Source organism: Columba livia, chromosome 2 (genome assembly GCF_036013475.1).
Source record: "Columba livia isolate bColLiv1 breed racing homer chromosome 2, bColLiv1.pat.W.v2, whole genome shotgun sequence".
Taxonomy (NCBI): domain Eukaryota; kingdom Metazoa; phylum Chordata; class Aves; order Columbiformes; family Columbidae; genus Columba; species Columba livia.
The window spans coordinates 49,109,551-49,126,965 of NC_088603.1; the positions used below are offsets into that span (position 1 = coordinate 49,109,551).

Consider the following 17,415-nt stretch of genomic DNA (forward strand, 5'->3'; position numbering starts at 1 on the left):
AAGATCATCTAGTCCAATCCCCCTGCCAGAGCAGGAACACCTAGATGAGGCTACACAAAAAATCAGTTACCAGCTTTATTCTTGTCAAATTAAAATTCTAGAAGTTGCAGTATCTCTGCCCACCTTTGCTTTTGCAGCTCCTAGCTGGTAACACTCTTCTTCTGCCCATGCATGGGGTTGTGCTTTACCTAAGGCCATTTACATACCACTTCCAAAATGGCCACATTTTCATGGTGAACAAAATGCTGTCTGTATTAAGGACTTACCCGGTCCTGGTCAAAGATTCACTGTTTGCACTTCAGTTTATTAACTCTGTAAGATACCCAGAACTCTAACGTAAACCTGTGAATCCAGAGTTAATATTTTGAAATTCAAATCCGGTAACTGAAGCTAAAATTAAGAACAATTTATATGTATTAAAGGATGGCTTCAGACGTGTCACCTACATGCAGCTTCTGTGAAGGTGGTAATAATTCTGCTGCCATTGTTACTAGGAACTTCCTAATTTACTTGGTAACTACTGTAAAGGTTTGGTTTTCAGCACATATACACCCAAACCTCAAGACTTGTATTTTGCAGTGTTAGTATTAACGCATTGTTTTTAAAGCGGAAAAAATATCCACCAGCTTCTCCTCTATAATTTTGTTTGTTGTGCTAATATTCAATACACAAATAACAATAGTTAATCTACTGTATTTTATATTCCTCTCCCTAAAGAAATACTGTAAGACAGCTGCCAGTGTATACAGGGAAAATGGTTTCCTTGTGAATAACAGTTTGTATTCACCAGACTCCCAGCTGTGATCCTTCAGTCAGTAGGAAGCAGCACATGAACTTTACATCACTGAAGGCAGAGGTTAGGGAATGGGATAGGGAACAAAAGCAAGAACTAGAGGCACAGATTTTTCACTATGCCGTTACCCACTTGCCAACTGCAGCTGTAACTGGAGCAGTCTGTCTTCCACCCCACACAGATTTCAAGTCTCTGATAAGTTTTATGCATTTGTCACTGCTCCATATTCAGCTGCAGCCCAACAGCCCGGCTACATATAGACCTGTATGTCAGGATATGCAGGCAACTGAAAGAAGCTGCATTTCCTCCACAAGAAGTTTGCATTAAGCCCATAAATGCTACATTTGCCACATTAAAATTAAACCCAGCAGCACTGTAGCACAAAGGAAAGGCTGCACAGTTCACAATGGCCATAATTTGCAGAGCACATTAGAGGACACCAAAGAAGCTGATGAAGCAGAACAGAAGATGGCTCCAGGCATCTGCTGTCATGATAGTTCCCTCTAGTGCCAGACACATGCTGCTATTTCTATGTGCAATTTCCTATGCGCTTCACCAGCGCGATTCCTTACACGTAAGAACTGCTTGAAACCCTGCAGTTTCACTTATTTTTCTGGGGTCCAACCAGGCAGGAGCAAATTTGAAGGACGTGGTATGTCTAAGAGGCACCTGGAGCAGGTTTTTGCACCACCTTTGTCCACAGCCCTTTGTCATTCCCTTTGCTCCAGGCAATTGCTGAGCAACATAGACCCCAACTTGGAGCACATGGAAATGGGGAGCATTTCCCACTGGAAGGGTCTCAAGCAACAGTTCCTAATGACCTAAAACCACACAGGGATGATGAATTGGGCAAGCATGCACAAGAATCACTTTTTCAACACTTCCTATGGATGTCTTACTAGACACCCATATGTATTAGTAGATGAAGGAGCTTTACCGACACATTTTCTTTGCCTTAGAAGGAAGGTGTCTGAGGAAGGTAAAAGCTGGGTTTGTCTGTTTTGTATACGGCAGTATTAAAGATGGTCATTTGACCCGGTCAGAACCCCCAATTAGCTTCAGAGCCCCTCTCCAGCAACACTGTGCTTTATTGTAGCCCCTCTTCCCCTTCGGGTCCTACCTTAGGATACAGGTGTCTTTGTACTGCTGACAGCCAATTTTTCTGAGGGAGCTCTCATTGGAATCATTAAGGCTTACCATCCCTTGGTTTCTTGTTCAGTTCCTTCTTCTCGGATCTGTCCTCCTGGTAGGTCACTTTTCAGGAGGCTACAGTGCAAGGGAAGGACAAAACATAAGCTACTATGAAGACAACACTCAATGCACAGGCCAGAATTTACAGATCAGGTCAGATTCAGAAAAGGCAAATATAGGCAGTGGCACACAACGTTTTTCACAAGGATAACAGCACCCGGGCCAAGTATTTCCAGAGTCACCATAACCTCTCACTGTCCCTGTAACCATCCTTGCTCATGCAGGACCCTCCGCCCCAAGCTCACTCCATCATTTCTTCTGCCCATCTTTAGTGTCAATGCTTTCTTCGCAGTTCCACCAGAGGGTGGTATTATTAAAGGCAGACTTTAAAGTCATACATGGTAAAGTAGGACACTGGAGTTCACCAACAATTCAAAAAACATATCAAAATATCTTGGGAACCACAAAGAACAGAGAAATTCCCCAGTGAAAACCTTTTATTGTTGCTCTTGCAGTTTTATTTTGGTGCCCTGAGTGGTTTCCCCTGCTACTAAAAGTAAACTGAATATTACGTAAGTTGTCTGTACAAGTTGTCTTAAAAGGACTTGCAGTGAAACAGCTTTTACCTCGTGATGACAGAGTTCTTGGGTCTTAGCAAACATAGAAAGATTAGTAATTGATAAGAGCAAGTATAGGTTCCCTCTCAGTCTTGATTCTCTGCAAATACTTTGGTTTTTCTAACTAGCTTCCTTTTCATTACAACTGCCATCTGAGGAACATTGCAGGAGAGACTGTGAAGATATTTGTTGTGTAGATGTTTAGAATAAGGCCACCAGTAATTTAATAAGCTTTTGAAAACTACTAATAACTACAGTGTTTGAGACTTAGAGGTGCTACCACAAACCAAGCAAAAAACAAAGACTCTATGCCAGAATCCCGTAATTCCTCTGTATCTACACTTGCAATAAACATGAAACAAACTGGCATGAGGGGATCTCTGCTATTCACCACTGCCTTGTCTTTGTTTTTCTTCGGAGAGACCAGCCTTTAGTGGGGACATCATAGTGATGGCTGAGTGATGGCTGGGAACTTAAAAAAGAAAAATTATATCTCAGGTATCAACGGTTCCTCAGAGTGGAAACAACTCAGATTTGTCATCTTCCTGTAGAAACAACTTGGGCACATTTGATAGATCACTGAACAAGACAAAGAAATCTCCTCATGATGTCATTTCACATTAAGAAGAATACAACTCGTGTTTTTCGTCAGTGTTTTTTATTTTAAGTAAAATTTAGCATACAAAATGACTGTGTCTGACATGTTTGAGGTTTGAAGTTTCAGTTCTTCTTTAGGAGGAGTTCTGAATATAGCAGCTTTGCAAGCACAGAGAATGGAAAGAAAGCAAATTAAGCTGACGATAATGAAGGCAGATACCATTCACAGAATTGCCAGAGGACACAAAAAGCAGAATACATAGGACTGGACCACTGAAAGAAAAAAAAAATCTGTGGAGAACTGCAACTCAACATTGTTGAGCAAGGAAAACATGTTTGGGGCTTAAATCTTTTGTTTGTCAGCACAAGCAGTTGTCCTGGGCAATGAGAATTTGTATGTTCAAAAATGCTGAGGTAAATTATGAGTGTGAATTACCTGAGACAACAGTGTAGACAGTGGTTGTCTCTAAAACTACGAAATTAATCCATTTTCCTTTTTTTGTTTCTCTATCAGATTACTGAAGATTTACTCATGCATGGGGAATTTACAATAAATTAAAAATTACGAGGAAGAGAACTGCACAATGGCACGATCACTTCGGTAACGAGCAAAGGTTGGAACTACAGATGTATAAACTGTGATTCAAGTTCACTCGAATTGCAAAAGAAGAACTGCATGAGGCCTGGCCACACAAGAAGGGGTTGAGGGCCTGATGGAGAGGACAGCTTGTTGAGAAAGGTGATCACTTGTCCAGCTGTGACTCTGGTGGCCTGGATCCTGCGCTGATCCACACAATCAGTCAAAATACTGATTTTTGCAATAGTTGGCTATCTTTAGTTACCGTTATCTGCCTCTCCCCTGAGGCAGTCTCTTCCGGATGGGGGTTTCTCTAATAAACACCTCAGAATTATCTATCTATGGCCAACACTGATGTCAGAGGGAATGGGTGATGCACTGGTGAGTATCTCACAGCCCAGCCAGCAAGTTGGATAAATGTGTATCTCCAGTTCTTCCTTGGGCAAGACTCTCACGCATCCTGTAAAATGGCAAGTTACTGATAAGACTTTCTGTAAAAGGTAGGAGTGGCTGAAAGAATCTTTTGGCAAGAAGCAAGGTTTTAATGATTTGGGTTGTTCTGCTTTTTACTTCTATTAAGTTCCTTTCTGTGGGTTTTTATGTTCCCCCCCTTCCCCATCCCATATAAAAGGTTAATCTCCTCCCAGTCAGACTAATCAGGTTTGGTCCACTTCTCTGCACACTTGTGATTTATTTGGTCAGTGCCATATACCTGATACCATCTAGTAAAGAGGTAAGAGTTCTTTCTTTTCCCCCTCCTTGGGCAGCCTGTGAGTTTTACAGCAACATCCTCTACATCTCATTGAGATCCTTTCCCGCTTTTCTCTCAACCCTGCTGTCTCCTGCCAACCCCCTTTTGATATTCTCTGCCAGGTTCTTCTCTGAGGAGCTGAGAGAAAAAAAACCTGTCATGTTACATGGGAACTGCAGAGTTCTTCCACGATGGACTAAAGTTACACTAAGTCCCTTTCACTCTTTTTCTCTTTAAGCCATTGCAGGACCTTCACTCACACCACCTTTCATCCATTTTCTGCAGCATTTCATTTGCTCAGAGATTTCTTATTTCTTTTTTGGTCTCCCCTGCAGTTTTCTTCACAGGCTCTCCCAGGGACTCTTTTCATTTGTAGGCCATCAGAAGGTGTTTCAGGGTCCATTTTTATCCTCTTGCTTTCCATGAACCGGCAATATAATTTTTTTTAGCTTCCTTTTCTGGAGCTCACACATCTTAAGTTTTCATCATCTGTAGCCACAACCACTCTTCTCTCTTTCTGTGGCTGAGCATTCCTCTTTTTGCAGACACGCTCTTGCTCAAAGTCTCCTCACAAAGACCCCATGTGCTGACGTGGCATGAGATGCATTGGTGTGGCAGGCTTCATGAACACAACTGCTGCTTTGCGAGATGCTGTGGTCCAGCCATTTTCCCTCACCTCACCACAGCCACACACGCCTGCCCTGACAAGAAGCCTTTACTGCACTACTCCTGTGGTGGCAACAGCCCAGCCTTCCATACGAGGCAGCGAGCAGGTACAGAAAGCTGCTTAGGAAGCAGTTGCTACGTGAAAGTCTTTCTTCCAAAGAAAAACTGAGCAAAAGACAATAGGCCAGATAAGTCCTTTCTTCAGGTCAGTACCATATGGTATTCATAAGGCTGCAGACTCGGTCCCTGGTAACATTATGATGGAAAGATTGGAAGCATATTTGAAGCGTCGCATCTGTGCTAAAGGACGGCTTGACAGACCTCAAAGGGTTCCTGGTAGTGGGAAATCATCCCTTAAACAAGAAAGGTTCTTACGTGCTAGAAGATAGATTGTATCTAGATTCAGTTCTATTCACTACTTCATCTGGAAATCAAGAAAAATCACCACTGATTAAATTCAAAGAAGACACCTAGTTTGATGGAATAGAAAATAATGAGTGGGCATGAGAAAGGCATGCAGATGCATGGTGGTTTAATGAGGCACGAGCATCACAGGCAAAAGTAACAAAGAACAATGTCTACAGAGCAAGAGGTGCGCTTTTTTTTTTTCCTGAAAAGCAGGTGCTTAAAGAAAGATTTTATGTTGTTGTTATTGTGGGTGAAGACCTGAACTTAAGTCCCTAGTGCAACATGTCAGAGAGCAGATGAGACTCTTAAGTGGAAAAAAGAGCAGCAAGAGGAACAGCTTAGAGTTTCTGTGAGCAGAGCTGGTGAAACTGGTGCCACAGTGTTGTCTGCCCATCTGGTGTTCACATCTTCAAAGGACTGCTAGTAAACTGAAGAGAAGGTATACATGATCTGCAGAGCAATAACCTGCACCAGAGGAACATCTCCCAGTGACAGATTTTAAAATGTCCACAGATGCAGGTCACAAAAGACAACTGAGGAGCTACTTCCCATATGAGTACTTTATTCTGGTGAAACATGAAACCAGCAGATCCCACATCTTATGCTGTCCTCACATCAAGCTTTTCTGGAAGAAAAAGTTCAGCCAAATGTAAGTTATTGGGCAAAGTAACAATGTTAGAGGCACATAGGAGAGCAGCAAACAGGATAACTGAAAAAAAAAAAGCTGTACCTGTGTCTGGAATAATGCAAGATGATGACCTAGAAGACCTATCACTTCTCTTGGACTGGGAATTATTATCCTTCCTACCCTCCCAACCACCTCCTGTAGCTTTCTTGTTTCTGCTTCTCACTGACTCTTCAGTTTCTCTTGCTAACAAGCAAGCAGCCTCTCCTGTTGAGAAATGGCTCTTACTTCTGCTTGGGTGGCTTTTTTGGGACAGAGAGGAGAACAGCTGTTCTGCTGGCAGTACTCAAAACCATCCCATTTGACTAGCACACATCCTCTGTGCTTTCTTCCCCATTCCCAGGATCCCCCAAAAGACAGAGAGGGTCCACCACACTCTCAGGAGAAACTCATAGAAGCTGCTGAGCTTCCTGCTGTGATAAGAACCATGGTAAACCTCCGCACCCTCTGCCCTTACACCACACACTCATGCGCACATCCTACTTCTTATTTTATATTTTAACCACTATTATCATTTGTGCCAGGTCAGTGGTATGAGGTAGATTTGCTGTATTTTAAACCCCTTTATGGGAGACATCAAGTAAAAATGTAGAGTGAATTAACATGCCTTCATTTCTTTTCTTAGCAAGGTAAGTTAAGAGTTAGGAAGATCAAAGAACAATGAATAAAAGGAGCCATCCCTACACTAAATCTATGTAACTCTTTTCTTCTACAATTACATAGTGTAACTTGCAAAATCAGTTATCTGGCAGAGAGGGACTAGAAACACACCTCCCACACACCCAAGTACCTTCCTCCTCTATGCTCACTATAGATGATCCTGTGATAATTTATTTCTGAGATTAAGATACATTTTACAAGCCATAAGAAAGGACAAGGTTTCTGTTGAATGACAGCTGCTTAGTGACATCTACTTTTAATGATTATTGGGTAAGACGAAGCCGCTTTAACTCAGTAATCGGGTTCTCAGTGGAAACTTTGCATTTCCTTACACATTATAAGATGTGTATAATTCTGTTTCTGAGTTTAAGGGACCATACCTCTGATGAGCACTGAGGAGAGAAGCACTTGTGATAAAATCTGTAAGGAAGTACGAAGTTTCCGTTAAGAGACACAGCTACCTAGTGACATCTGCTTTTTTGCAGCTGTTGGATATCGCTGTGTAGGCAGCACCTCCCCGACAGAGCTACCTGGTGAGAAGCAAGTGATTCTGCACCCTGAGAGCGAAGAAGCTTCTTCACATTAGCTGAGAAGAAAGGAGAAGAAAAGGTAAAAGTCTCAAAATGCAGTTGCTGAAATGATTGTATATCATATACACTCACCATGTGTATGACTGTAATGCCTTTTTAATTTACTTTTTGTTGGTGCTCAGGTAATTTTTAAAGTAGTTTTAAGAACTCTTGAATCAGAAGTGGGTGTATGCATGTTACGTGAGCATATGTTTTTAGCTTGAAATATTTAAGTATATTATGCTGAACCTAGATTAGATTCAGGTGTGTCTAGGTGTGAGTCAGGTATGTGGAGTTGTTGCAAAGCTGTCACCCCTAGACCATTGGCATCAAGCACTTTTGTCCCTGTGACTTGTAAGTCAGATTAAACTCCTCTTTGTGTATAACAGAACTGTAGGCTGGAGAGGTATCATGCCTGGGACTACACACAGCAGGGGTCAGGGTAATGGTAATCAATGTTTGTCATTATTCAGCAGCAACATACAATGCAAAGACAAATAAAGCAATGATGCTCCCTTTTCTTCTGCTGTTCATTCATTAAAAAAAAAAAAAAGACAAAGGGGAAGGACATAACTCAGGGTTAGAAAAATTCTGGTAATTTAGGCTAAAAAATGATGCATGCTGTGATGTGAATAACACACAGAGTAATACATCAACAATATATTTGCACTGTGTCCAAGTTACTTACCTTGAAGTAACATTGCTTAAAACTCTGCCTCTGCCTGTAAGAAAAGAACATACATACGAAAATGGCAAATTCCTGTTATTCATTTAGTCACTGAAGACAGCACTTACTGAAAACTCACGCCAGCTTTCAGTAAGCAATTTCATTAGAAAGAAGAGTCAGATGCGTTTTTGTTACTGTCTTCTTATGTTGATGCTTGCCTGATTGGAAAGGTGGCTGAAATCCTGAACTGCCGTGAACAGTGGTGTTGCTTTTTACTTCATTGCACATAGGATTTATCCCTCTCTGATTTACTGTCTGTGGACCATTCCTATTTGCTTTCCTCTCTGCCATTTGAACAGTGTTCTTTGTGCTTGACATCCAAGTTGCACAGTGTCGCAAGGACTAAAGACGTGCATGTGAAGGACAGTACATTTTGCACGTGTGCATATGCACCCCATAATGCTTACAGAGTGTTTAAGAACCTGTAATGAACAGTCTGCTGAAAATGCAAGTCAGTCATCGCTAGTGATTCAGGCTTGCAGAGTAACCACACAGTTGGTCTTCATGCGCTGAAATTCACTGACATTTTTATAATCTTTCCTTCTCAGGAACTGGGGAAAAAGCATGAGTTCTTCAAGTACAGAGTCCTTTGAAGTTGAAAGCTCAACCTTATATGACTATTATGAAAACTATAACGATGCTCCAAAACCATGCAGTAAGGAAAGCGTCAAGAGGTTTGCCGCCTCCTTCCTACCTGTTCTGTACACCCTGGTGTTCCTGATCGGGCTGATGGGAAACATTCTGGTCATTGTAGTCCTCTTCAAATACAAGAGGCTGAAGAGCATGACTGACGTCTACCTGCTAAACCTCGCCATCTCAGATTTGCTCTTTGTTTTATCCTTGCCGTTCTGGTCTTATTTCACAGTAGACCAATGGGTTTTTGGAACTTCCTGGTGTAAAATCATTTCATGGATCTACCTGGTTGGGTTTTACAGTGGAATATTTTTTATTATGCTTATGAGCATAGACAGATACCTGGCAATTGTTCGTGCAGTGTTTTCCCTGAAAGCAAGGACTGCCTTTCATGGCCTGACTACTAGCCTTGTTGTATGGCTAATAGCTCTTTCAGCCTCAGTTCCAGAACTTGTATTTAGAGAATCTTACAACGAACGTAATTTTACTACCTGCAAGCTGAGATATCCAAGCAACTTCACAACATGGAAACTTTTTTCCACTTTGGAAATCAACATTTTAGGGCTCCTACTCCCTCTAATAGTTATGACATTTTGCTACTCCATGATCATTAAAACATTAGTTCACTGTAGAAACGAGAAAAAGAATAAGGCTGTGAAGATGATCTTTGTTGTCATGATCGTGTTTTTCTTCTTTTGGACCCCCTACAACATTGTTATTTTCTTACAGCTGTTGGAAACTACAGGAATCATTAGGGACTGTCAAGTGAGCCGGAATCTGGACTATGCTTTCCAGGTGACGGAAATTCTTGGCCTTTTCCACTGTTGCCTCAATCCGGTCATCTACTTCTTCATGGGGGAAAAATTTAAGAAGTACCTGAAGATGCTCTTTAAGAACTGGTGGTTACCTGGAGATATTTGCAAGTGGTGCGGGGTTCACATCACTTACCACACAGAATCTACCAGTTCTTTCCACACACAATCCACGGGGGATCAAGATGCTCTGTGATGTGTTTCAGACCAACCACTGAACTCACCGGCCAGCAAACTGACAAAAGCGGGAACTTTGAAAAGCTAAGCAAATGCACATATGTTTAACCACGAGCCAGTGCCAAATAATTACTTCAGCTTTGATTTCTGCCTCCAGAGTTTCAGAGTATTGCAACAGAAGGTGTCGTGGATGTGAAAGGTGGGAGATGCACATGCAGGTTTTATCGGCTGCGATTACGAGTCGCTGTCAGATGTAAGAGCAGCCTCAGCTCTCCGCAAAGCCCTGTGCCGTCCTGCTTCTTTTTCACCAGCATCAAGACAGAGATTGGCCTGAATGGAGGGTCAGAAGAGAGGCAGCTGCCTGTCATCAGCACGTGCATTTGGAAAACACCTTCATTTATCCAAGAAGGATGGCTATTATAATATTTTTTTATTATACAGTTGATCTGTGTAGGAGTTTGCTCTGACTCTTAGCAAGCTTTTAACAGTGCCTGCTACTGTTCAATGTTTCATCTTAGGGAGAGGATACTCTCTCTGTCATTAAGAAAAAGGACAAACAAATATATTCTTTATGTGCACAAAGACGCAAAGCAACTGCATTACCTTGTCTTATAGACATGTTTTCTCTTAGGTATCCAAGCTGTCATATCTGCCCATGTGTAGGTGTATATTTAGGGATTTTTGAATTACTTTATCACTGTAATTCGGGGTAGAAATTATGTATTTTAATCAACATAGAAAATGTTTAAAATATTTTTGAATAAAAATGTTTTTAAAAACTTCTTTTCCAGCATGTGTGAATAAATTTGAAGTATCTTGATTAAAAGTGTAGCTTTTACAGTGAATATTCTTTATTCCAAAAGTACTTAACCCCAAAACTCAATTTTCATTCATTGGAGATGTATCTGGCAAAACAAAAGAATATAAAACCAGAGACTGAATAGAAACAGTCTGTCACAACTTAGAAACCACACAAAGTATCCTAGCATTTGATAACGGAGAAAAATGCAAAGACTCTGATGCCCCAGTAGCCACTCACGGATCTACACGATATTAATCAGAGATCTGAAACATGAAGGAAAAAAGAAGAAACGTAAAAACATCGTTGTGCAATTGTTCTCACCACACTAAATAAGAAACTTAACTGGAAGCTCACCTCGGTGAGACCTCTCTTGTGAAACAAGACGTAAAATAAAAAGCAGCACACTTAAACACTCATGTGCAGACATATCCATCATAATTAATTATGGGAATGTGTCAGTCTCAGCAGTTTGCTAAGACTGACAATCAACAATCTGCATTAATACAGACAATGAGAACAGTTGTGGAAGACATTACTTGTGGTGAGAAAGTGTCTTCCTTCCCAAGAAAAAGACTAAATTTTTACTACTCAAAACCTTACAATCCATTGAGTAAATTAGTTGGGGGAAAAAAAACAAACAACTGCTGTAAAGAGTGGGTTAGACCATCCATTACCTATTTTGAAAAGGAAGAGGAAGACAAATTGCAAGTGCCAGGTGCTGCAGAGCCTCACAAATGGCACTGAACCAAATAACACCCAACATTGTCCTCACAGACATGACAATGGTGGCACAGACAGTGTGAACTGCTGAGCTGTTCATCGGCCAAGTGCACAGACTAACCTGGAAGCCAGACAGCACACTGCAGGTTTTTCTTTTCGTGGTCCAACTCTGTGATCCTTCTAGTCAGCAACAATAAAGGGCTTCTTTCAACAAAACTTGCTTTCCAGACCCAAGGAAGGGCTGCCTGCGCTGGCCTGGCCAAACCAATGGTCAGCAAGCAAGAAGCAAGCCATAAGATAAGTCCAGTGCTAAGAGCTCACAGGCTGGTCCAGTTCTGGGCACACACTCTGTGGTGGGGGAGGACACCAAATCTGCTCATGTGTGGAATTAATGGGCCGCACCCAGCGGCCGTGCAGCGTTGACATAAATGGAGCTAGTGTAAAGCCCCTTTTCCACACAAATCTCAAAGGTGCTTCACATCACTGCTCACTTTGTGCCCTGCAGCCTGTGTCCATGTGCACTTGGTGCAGAGGGGGCCTGATGCAGCCAGAGCTCTGCCGAGGGTGAACATTGTCCTTGTTTCTCTGCCCAAATAACCTCTTCCAGTCCTCCCAGTAATACTTACAGCTGCTCAGCGTGTGTGCTGGATGAGTAACTGAGCTGAAAGTTGTGCCCTGAGCAGGCTTGCTGAATTGGGTGCAAGGGGGAGCTCACCTTTAAGTGATGGGCTCAGGAATCTGGGTCCTAGGACTGGAGCTCACCATCACATGAGTGGTTTCATCCTCTCTGCCACCTGGAACAAACCTTCCTCACCCTGTACCGACCTACGGTGGATAATGCCACTCGTCTTCTGAGAGAGAGCTTTGAAATTTGCTGATGAGAAAGGACAAGATAATAATATTAATACAGACAAAAATAAAGCAGGGATTTTCAAAGAGTCAGTTGACCAAAGGTGTCATTTTAGCCGAACAATAGTTTCCAAGCAATGAATGATGGCATGTACAGACCTACTGAACCATGAAAGAGAATGGATAGACATTTGGGTGAAGTGAAGCTGACTCATTCATAAACCCACATTTTTACATCAGGGTTCCTCGGAAGGCCAGTCTGCATTCTCTCTTCAGCTGTGCTAAGCCACCATAGAAAGGTAGACAAAGGGAAAAATCAGCTTAATTATATTAAGTAGAAATAATGACGAAAAGGTAAAAACAAGTTGGTTGGTTGGTTCATTTTCATACATCGCTTAGGCCACCACAGTCACTCCCTAAACAAAAAGCTGAATTACATCCCTTTTGACTGTGCAGAAGCAGCATCATGTTCAGCAGCCTCCTCTCAGTCCTAGTGCCAGTCCTGGAAAGAAAGTAAGGAATTGCTGTTCTGCTTCCTATACTGTTACTGCTTGTCACTGTCCCAGCACCAGCTTTGCACACCTGGTCTGAATGAGAGTGCAACACAACAGGCACTACAGTGCTCCTCTGTTAGCAGGACACTTCCCATCTAAAACTGCCACCAGGGATCTACACTCACAGTTTCCTCCAGGAGACATTAGTGGTTTCCAGTTTTATCCAACATCTCTCTCAACACAGCTAGAGACCAACCTCATCAACTCCCATCTCTTACGCAAATATCTCCATTTGACTTGATCAAATCAAGAGCCATTTAGTAATGTAAATCAAAATTATAATTTAAATGGTGCTTAAGGCAACGCATACAGAGCTCAACAGGACTTTGCTAGTCCAGGCATGAAAGCAGCTTTAAGTAAGAGACTGGAAATGAGTAGTCAATACAACTGTGGTAAGATTTCTATCATTTGTGTAACTGATAAGACCATTCAAAGGTGATGTAGCACTGCTTGTATCTGCAGTCATCTTACTGTAACACAGCAATGATGTGCAGGCGCCACTGGCAGTCATGGAGAAATCTCTCTTTGTGGAGCTGGCACTGTCAATGGGGAGACACCAAGACGGATGCTTCCAGGAATATTTTCTTTTTCACAGTCAGTCAGCACCAACATCCATCAGAAAAATCAACCAAGTTCCATCTTATGGGACAGCCATTGAGTCAAAGACACTTCTCACAGAAGTAAGGCTTAAAAGCCAAAACACAATTTATCTGCTCCAGACCAGCAAAATTCAAGTCCTCTGCCAACTCCTTGATGGAGCAGTGGCATGACTGACCAATGCCGCTGTTCTCTTTTCCTTGGCAGAGCATATCCCTCCACAGATCCCTCACATGCTTGACTCAAAAGAAGACTACTCACAGGTCACACTCAGGCTTTTGTCTTAATTTATTTCTGATCCTCCTTTGAACTCTCAGAAATGGTAGCATGCATATGATATCTCTACTGAATAAAAGTAATTAATGTCTTCTCTTCTGCACCACTGGCCACTTGACCTTGTTTGTAAAAAGTTGCTGTCTTAGAACTAGGGGAGACGAGGCACAGAGCAAGAGCCCAGACATTTTGAGCACAATGCACACTTTTGACAGAATCTCAGGGCCCTCATAGCTCTTCCTGGGGAGGATTCGCATTTCAGCTTGGTGAGGGGGACTCCAAGTGAGAACCACCCACACTGTGCCCTTTCTGGTAGACAAATCTGAGATGGGTCAGCCAGGAAAGTCCCCATCTAGGATCCAAGTTCTGCAAGGAGGACCACAGGTCCTATCTGGGGGTAAATGGATTAAGATAACAGCTAATGTTATCTTCCAATAAAAGACATTCTTTGCTGGTACAGAGGGCTTTGTTTGTCTGAAAACACCAGAAAGCAAGGATTCCTGTTTGCAGGTGACCGAGAAAGAAAAAAATTCATCCTCTGCATCAACCCAGCCCAAATAAATGATTGATCAGTGCATCATACTCCTTTACTTTTTGTGCTGTTTTGTTGATTTTTTTCTTTTGTTTTGAATTCATTTCAAGTCATCTTGGAAAGGTTAAAGTGTCCCTGGGTTTTAGTTTCTTGTTTCAGAGTAACAGCGTGTATTCAGTATAAATAGCTCAGCAATTGTACACTGCAAGCTTTTTGCGATTTCAGGTGTTGCAAAATAAAAACTGCTAAGGCACTAAGAATTTTTTTAAATTCCAAGAAGATGCTTGTTTCCTTGCTTTTGCTTTTAACAACGGTAGCAAGCAATCAAGAATCTGATCTGCAAGAACCTGATCTGTTTCCACAGATATGAAACCCTCATGAAAGGTACTCTCGGTGCTGCTAGCAGCCTGTAAGACAACACAGCCTGAACAAAGATTGACGTTACCAGATCCACTTTCTGCTCAAAAGAAGCCAGTGGCATTTGAACAGCATTTTTGGAGAACCTCCACGCAAATGAGTTCAGGAAGAGATTTTTGTAGGTGGGACAGTGATTGGAACCACAGGTGGACATACCTGCATGAAAAGCATATCTGTTGCTTTTGCCCAGGGGCTTTGCCCTCTTTAAAATATCTCTACAGAAGTATTGCGGTTTGGGCAAGTTGATCAAAGAGAGGGTCCCTCCCTGAATTTTAACCTGTTGCCATCACACACAAATAGAAAGAGTAGTACCAGCTAGTAGTAACACGAAAGTATCTTAATCAAAGCGAAGAAAGACCACAACAGATCTCTGAACTTGCTCATAACCGGCAAACTGAAATTTGACCACAAGTAAGACCATGACCGCAGACTGAGTGACTTGCCTTTTCTGCTACCAAAGTATATGGGGAAGGTGTAAAAAGCACATAGAGAAGAAAAGAGAAGGATGGCTTTTCCTGATGCTCATGCCCTTGTTGCTCATTCGCAAGCATCAGGAATGGAGAGAAAACAAGGCTGGTTGATGGTAAGGAACAACAATGTTGTCTGGCAGGCCCTAGAGACAATGAGTGCTAAGAAGCTGCAGAGCACAGGTCTGCCCTTGCTATCAAAAATCTTGTTTACGCTTTCTAGAAGAGTGAAACCCACAGCGTGAGGTGTCACACACACAAAAAAACCTGCAACGCTACAGAGAAGGGGCCGAAGAGTTGACAAAAGGAAAGAAAAAGGAAGTTTGGATTTAGGTCGTTTTCTCCTCAGTTCTGCTTCACCAAGCCATCCTTGCATAACGCAGGTCAGTACTCGCTTCCTTTCCTCAGAAATATTAGGGAACCCCTAAAATCCACCATGGGGAGGCTGGCTCACATCTGCTCCCGCTCTGGCTTTTTGCATGAATGTGTCTGTCGCAACCTCCCGCCCCACAGTCACCCAGTAAATCCATTCACTTCCTCGCCAGCCAAAGCTCATGTTCTCCGTACGCAGCGGTCATACAGGTACGATATCCGTCTTGTGACCGCACTGGCGGAACATCTTGCACCCGTGAAAAGGCGGTTTCATGAAAATCTAGGCATTGGAAAGAACAGATTTTTTGGCAGCAGCTGCAGTGGTTCACAATCAACACCTTGCAACCTGATGCTGTTTTTCATATTTTTGTTTCGGCTTCAGATTAAAACTATTTTACAGTAAACACAAGCTATTTTTCGACATTGTTGAAGTAAAACATTTCATTATTTCTGTTCTGAATTCTCATTAAAATTTTATTCTGATGGGGAAATAATTTCAAAAGCCTCCAAGTAAAGAAAAACTATAGAAAGATCTCTTGGATTTGTCTCATTTAACACACTATTTCTTGTTAACATCTTTAATAGAATAAATCCACCGCATTGCTCAGTCAGTAGCTTATTCCATATGCCTATATAGGAATGTGCCAGAATTTAGAAAAAAGCTAAACTGAAGCAAAATTTCAGTAAAGTGATGGATATTACTCTAGAAGACTACCAGACAGAAAAAAGGTGTTTTGTTGTGGTTTTGTTTTGGGTTTCTTTTGTCTTTTTATTTTTGTTGTTTAACCTACTAACTTTGTTCATCAGAATTTGCCTAGCGAATGAATTTATGTTGCTTCTATAGTGTTAAAAACTACAGCATTTTATAGACTATCAAAATGGGACTACCTGAATAAAATTTAAATGATCAGACGTCAAATTAGCACTTATGAAATGTCAGCTCTTAAGTGATAATTATTTAACAATTTGTGTCAGAGACTGTGAAAGCAACGTCAGGATGGGTTTGTGTAGATGCAGGGCAGCTACTAATCGTCTCATAAAGAGGAAAAAAAGCCCCCCTTTTCTGTAAGGTAATTCACAACAAAGACCTCAATCATAATATGATATGACTGAATGTGGCCTGGATTTTCAGGAGGGCACATGTCCAATTCATGAACTCATGACAACATAAACAACTGAGTATATAGAGGCTTCCAGGTTCCTGGAAAAATGTAAAAAGAGCTTTAGAAATGTCAACTCCTTGTGCAGAAATAGCGGTGGAAAAGCCGATACTGCCTAACAATGGAGCAAATAGCTAGTATCGATGTTCATTTTAGTGACACCTAACAAAATCTGCCGTGTTTTCTAGACGTGAGGCCACAAGATCTCAAAACACAGTTAAAAAAAAAAATAAATCAGTGAGATCCTTCACATCAAAAGCCACATCTGCCTGGTCAGTGAACAGCACAAGCCAGATGAGCAGGCTCCATCAAGAGCAGCAGCTGAGGAGCTGGTACATGACCCACCAGCCAGACCTGCCCTTTGGACAAAAGGACATTTCTCCTTTGTGACAGCAAATACAGAGAGGCCCACACAGACAGACCAAGGGACATGGGGGCAGAATGCAACTGGTCCTGGTGACGATCATGCCGACAATGGTACAGACAAAAACACCAAACCAACCAACCAACAAAAAGCCAAAACCAACACCAAACAAAACAGTTTTTAAGGTTCTGCTTTCAGCCTTCCCAGGGATCTCCATCAAATCAATTATTGCATCTGCTACACAGAAATCAAGAGTCTGCCCTCTCCTTTGTAAAACAAGACGTTTTGCAGATGAAAAGTACTAAAATGAAACCGAGTCTTTATTATTATAGACACAAAAATTTGTGTATTCATTTCTAGATTTCTTGCCTTATCTCGAGACATCAAGAACTATGCACACTCTTACAGCCCCAAAAGTTTCACCTCCTTCCACAGAAGATAAAAA

The 17,415-nt window shown here is 41.8% G+C and overlaps 1 protein-coding gene across 1 annotated transcript; it reads left to right on the plus strand.

Annotated features, from left to right (window-relative positions):
- Positions 1 to 4,435: 4,435 nt before the first annotated feature.
- Positions 4,436 to 10,646, plus strand: LOC102095743 (C-C chemokine receptor type 4). The gene is made up of 3 exons (XM_005499942.3): positions 4,436 to 4,508; positions 7,431 to 7,554; positions 8,790 to 10,646. Exon 3 carries the CDS (start codon positions 8,806 to 8,808, stop codon positions 9,880 to 9,882), a length of 1,077 nt encoding a protein of 358 aa, XP_005499999.1. The 5' UTR covers positions 4,436 to 4,508; positions 7,431 to 7,554; positions 8,790 to 8,805; the 3' UTR covers positions 9,883 to 10,646.
- The last annotated feature ends 6,769 nt before the right edge of the window (positions 10,647 to 17,415 follow it).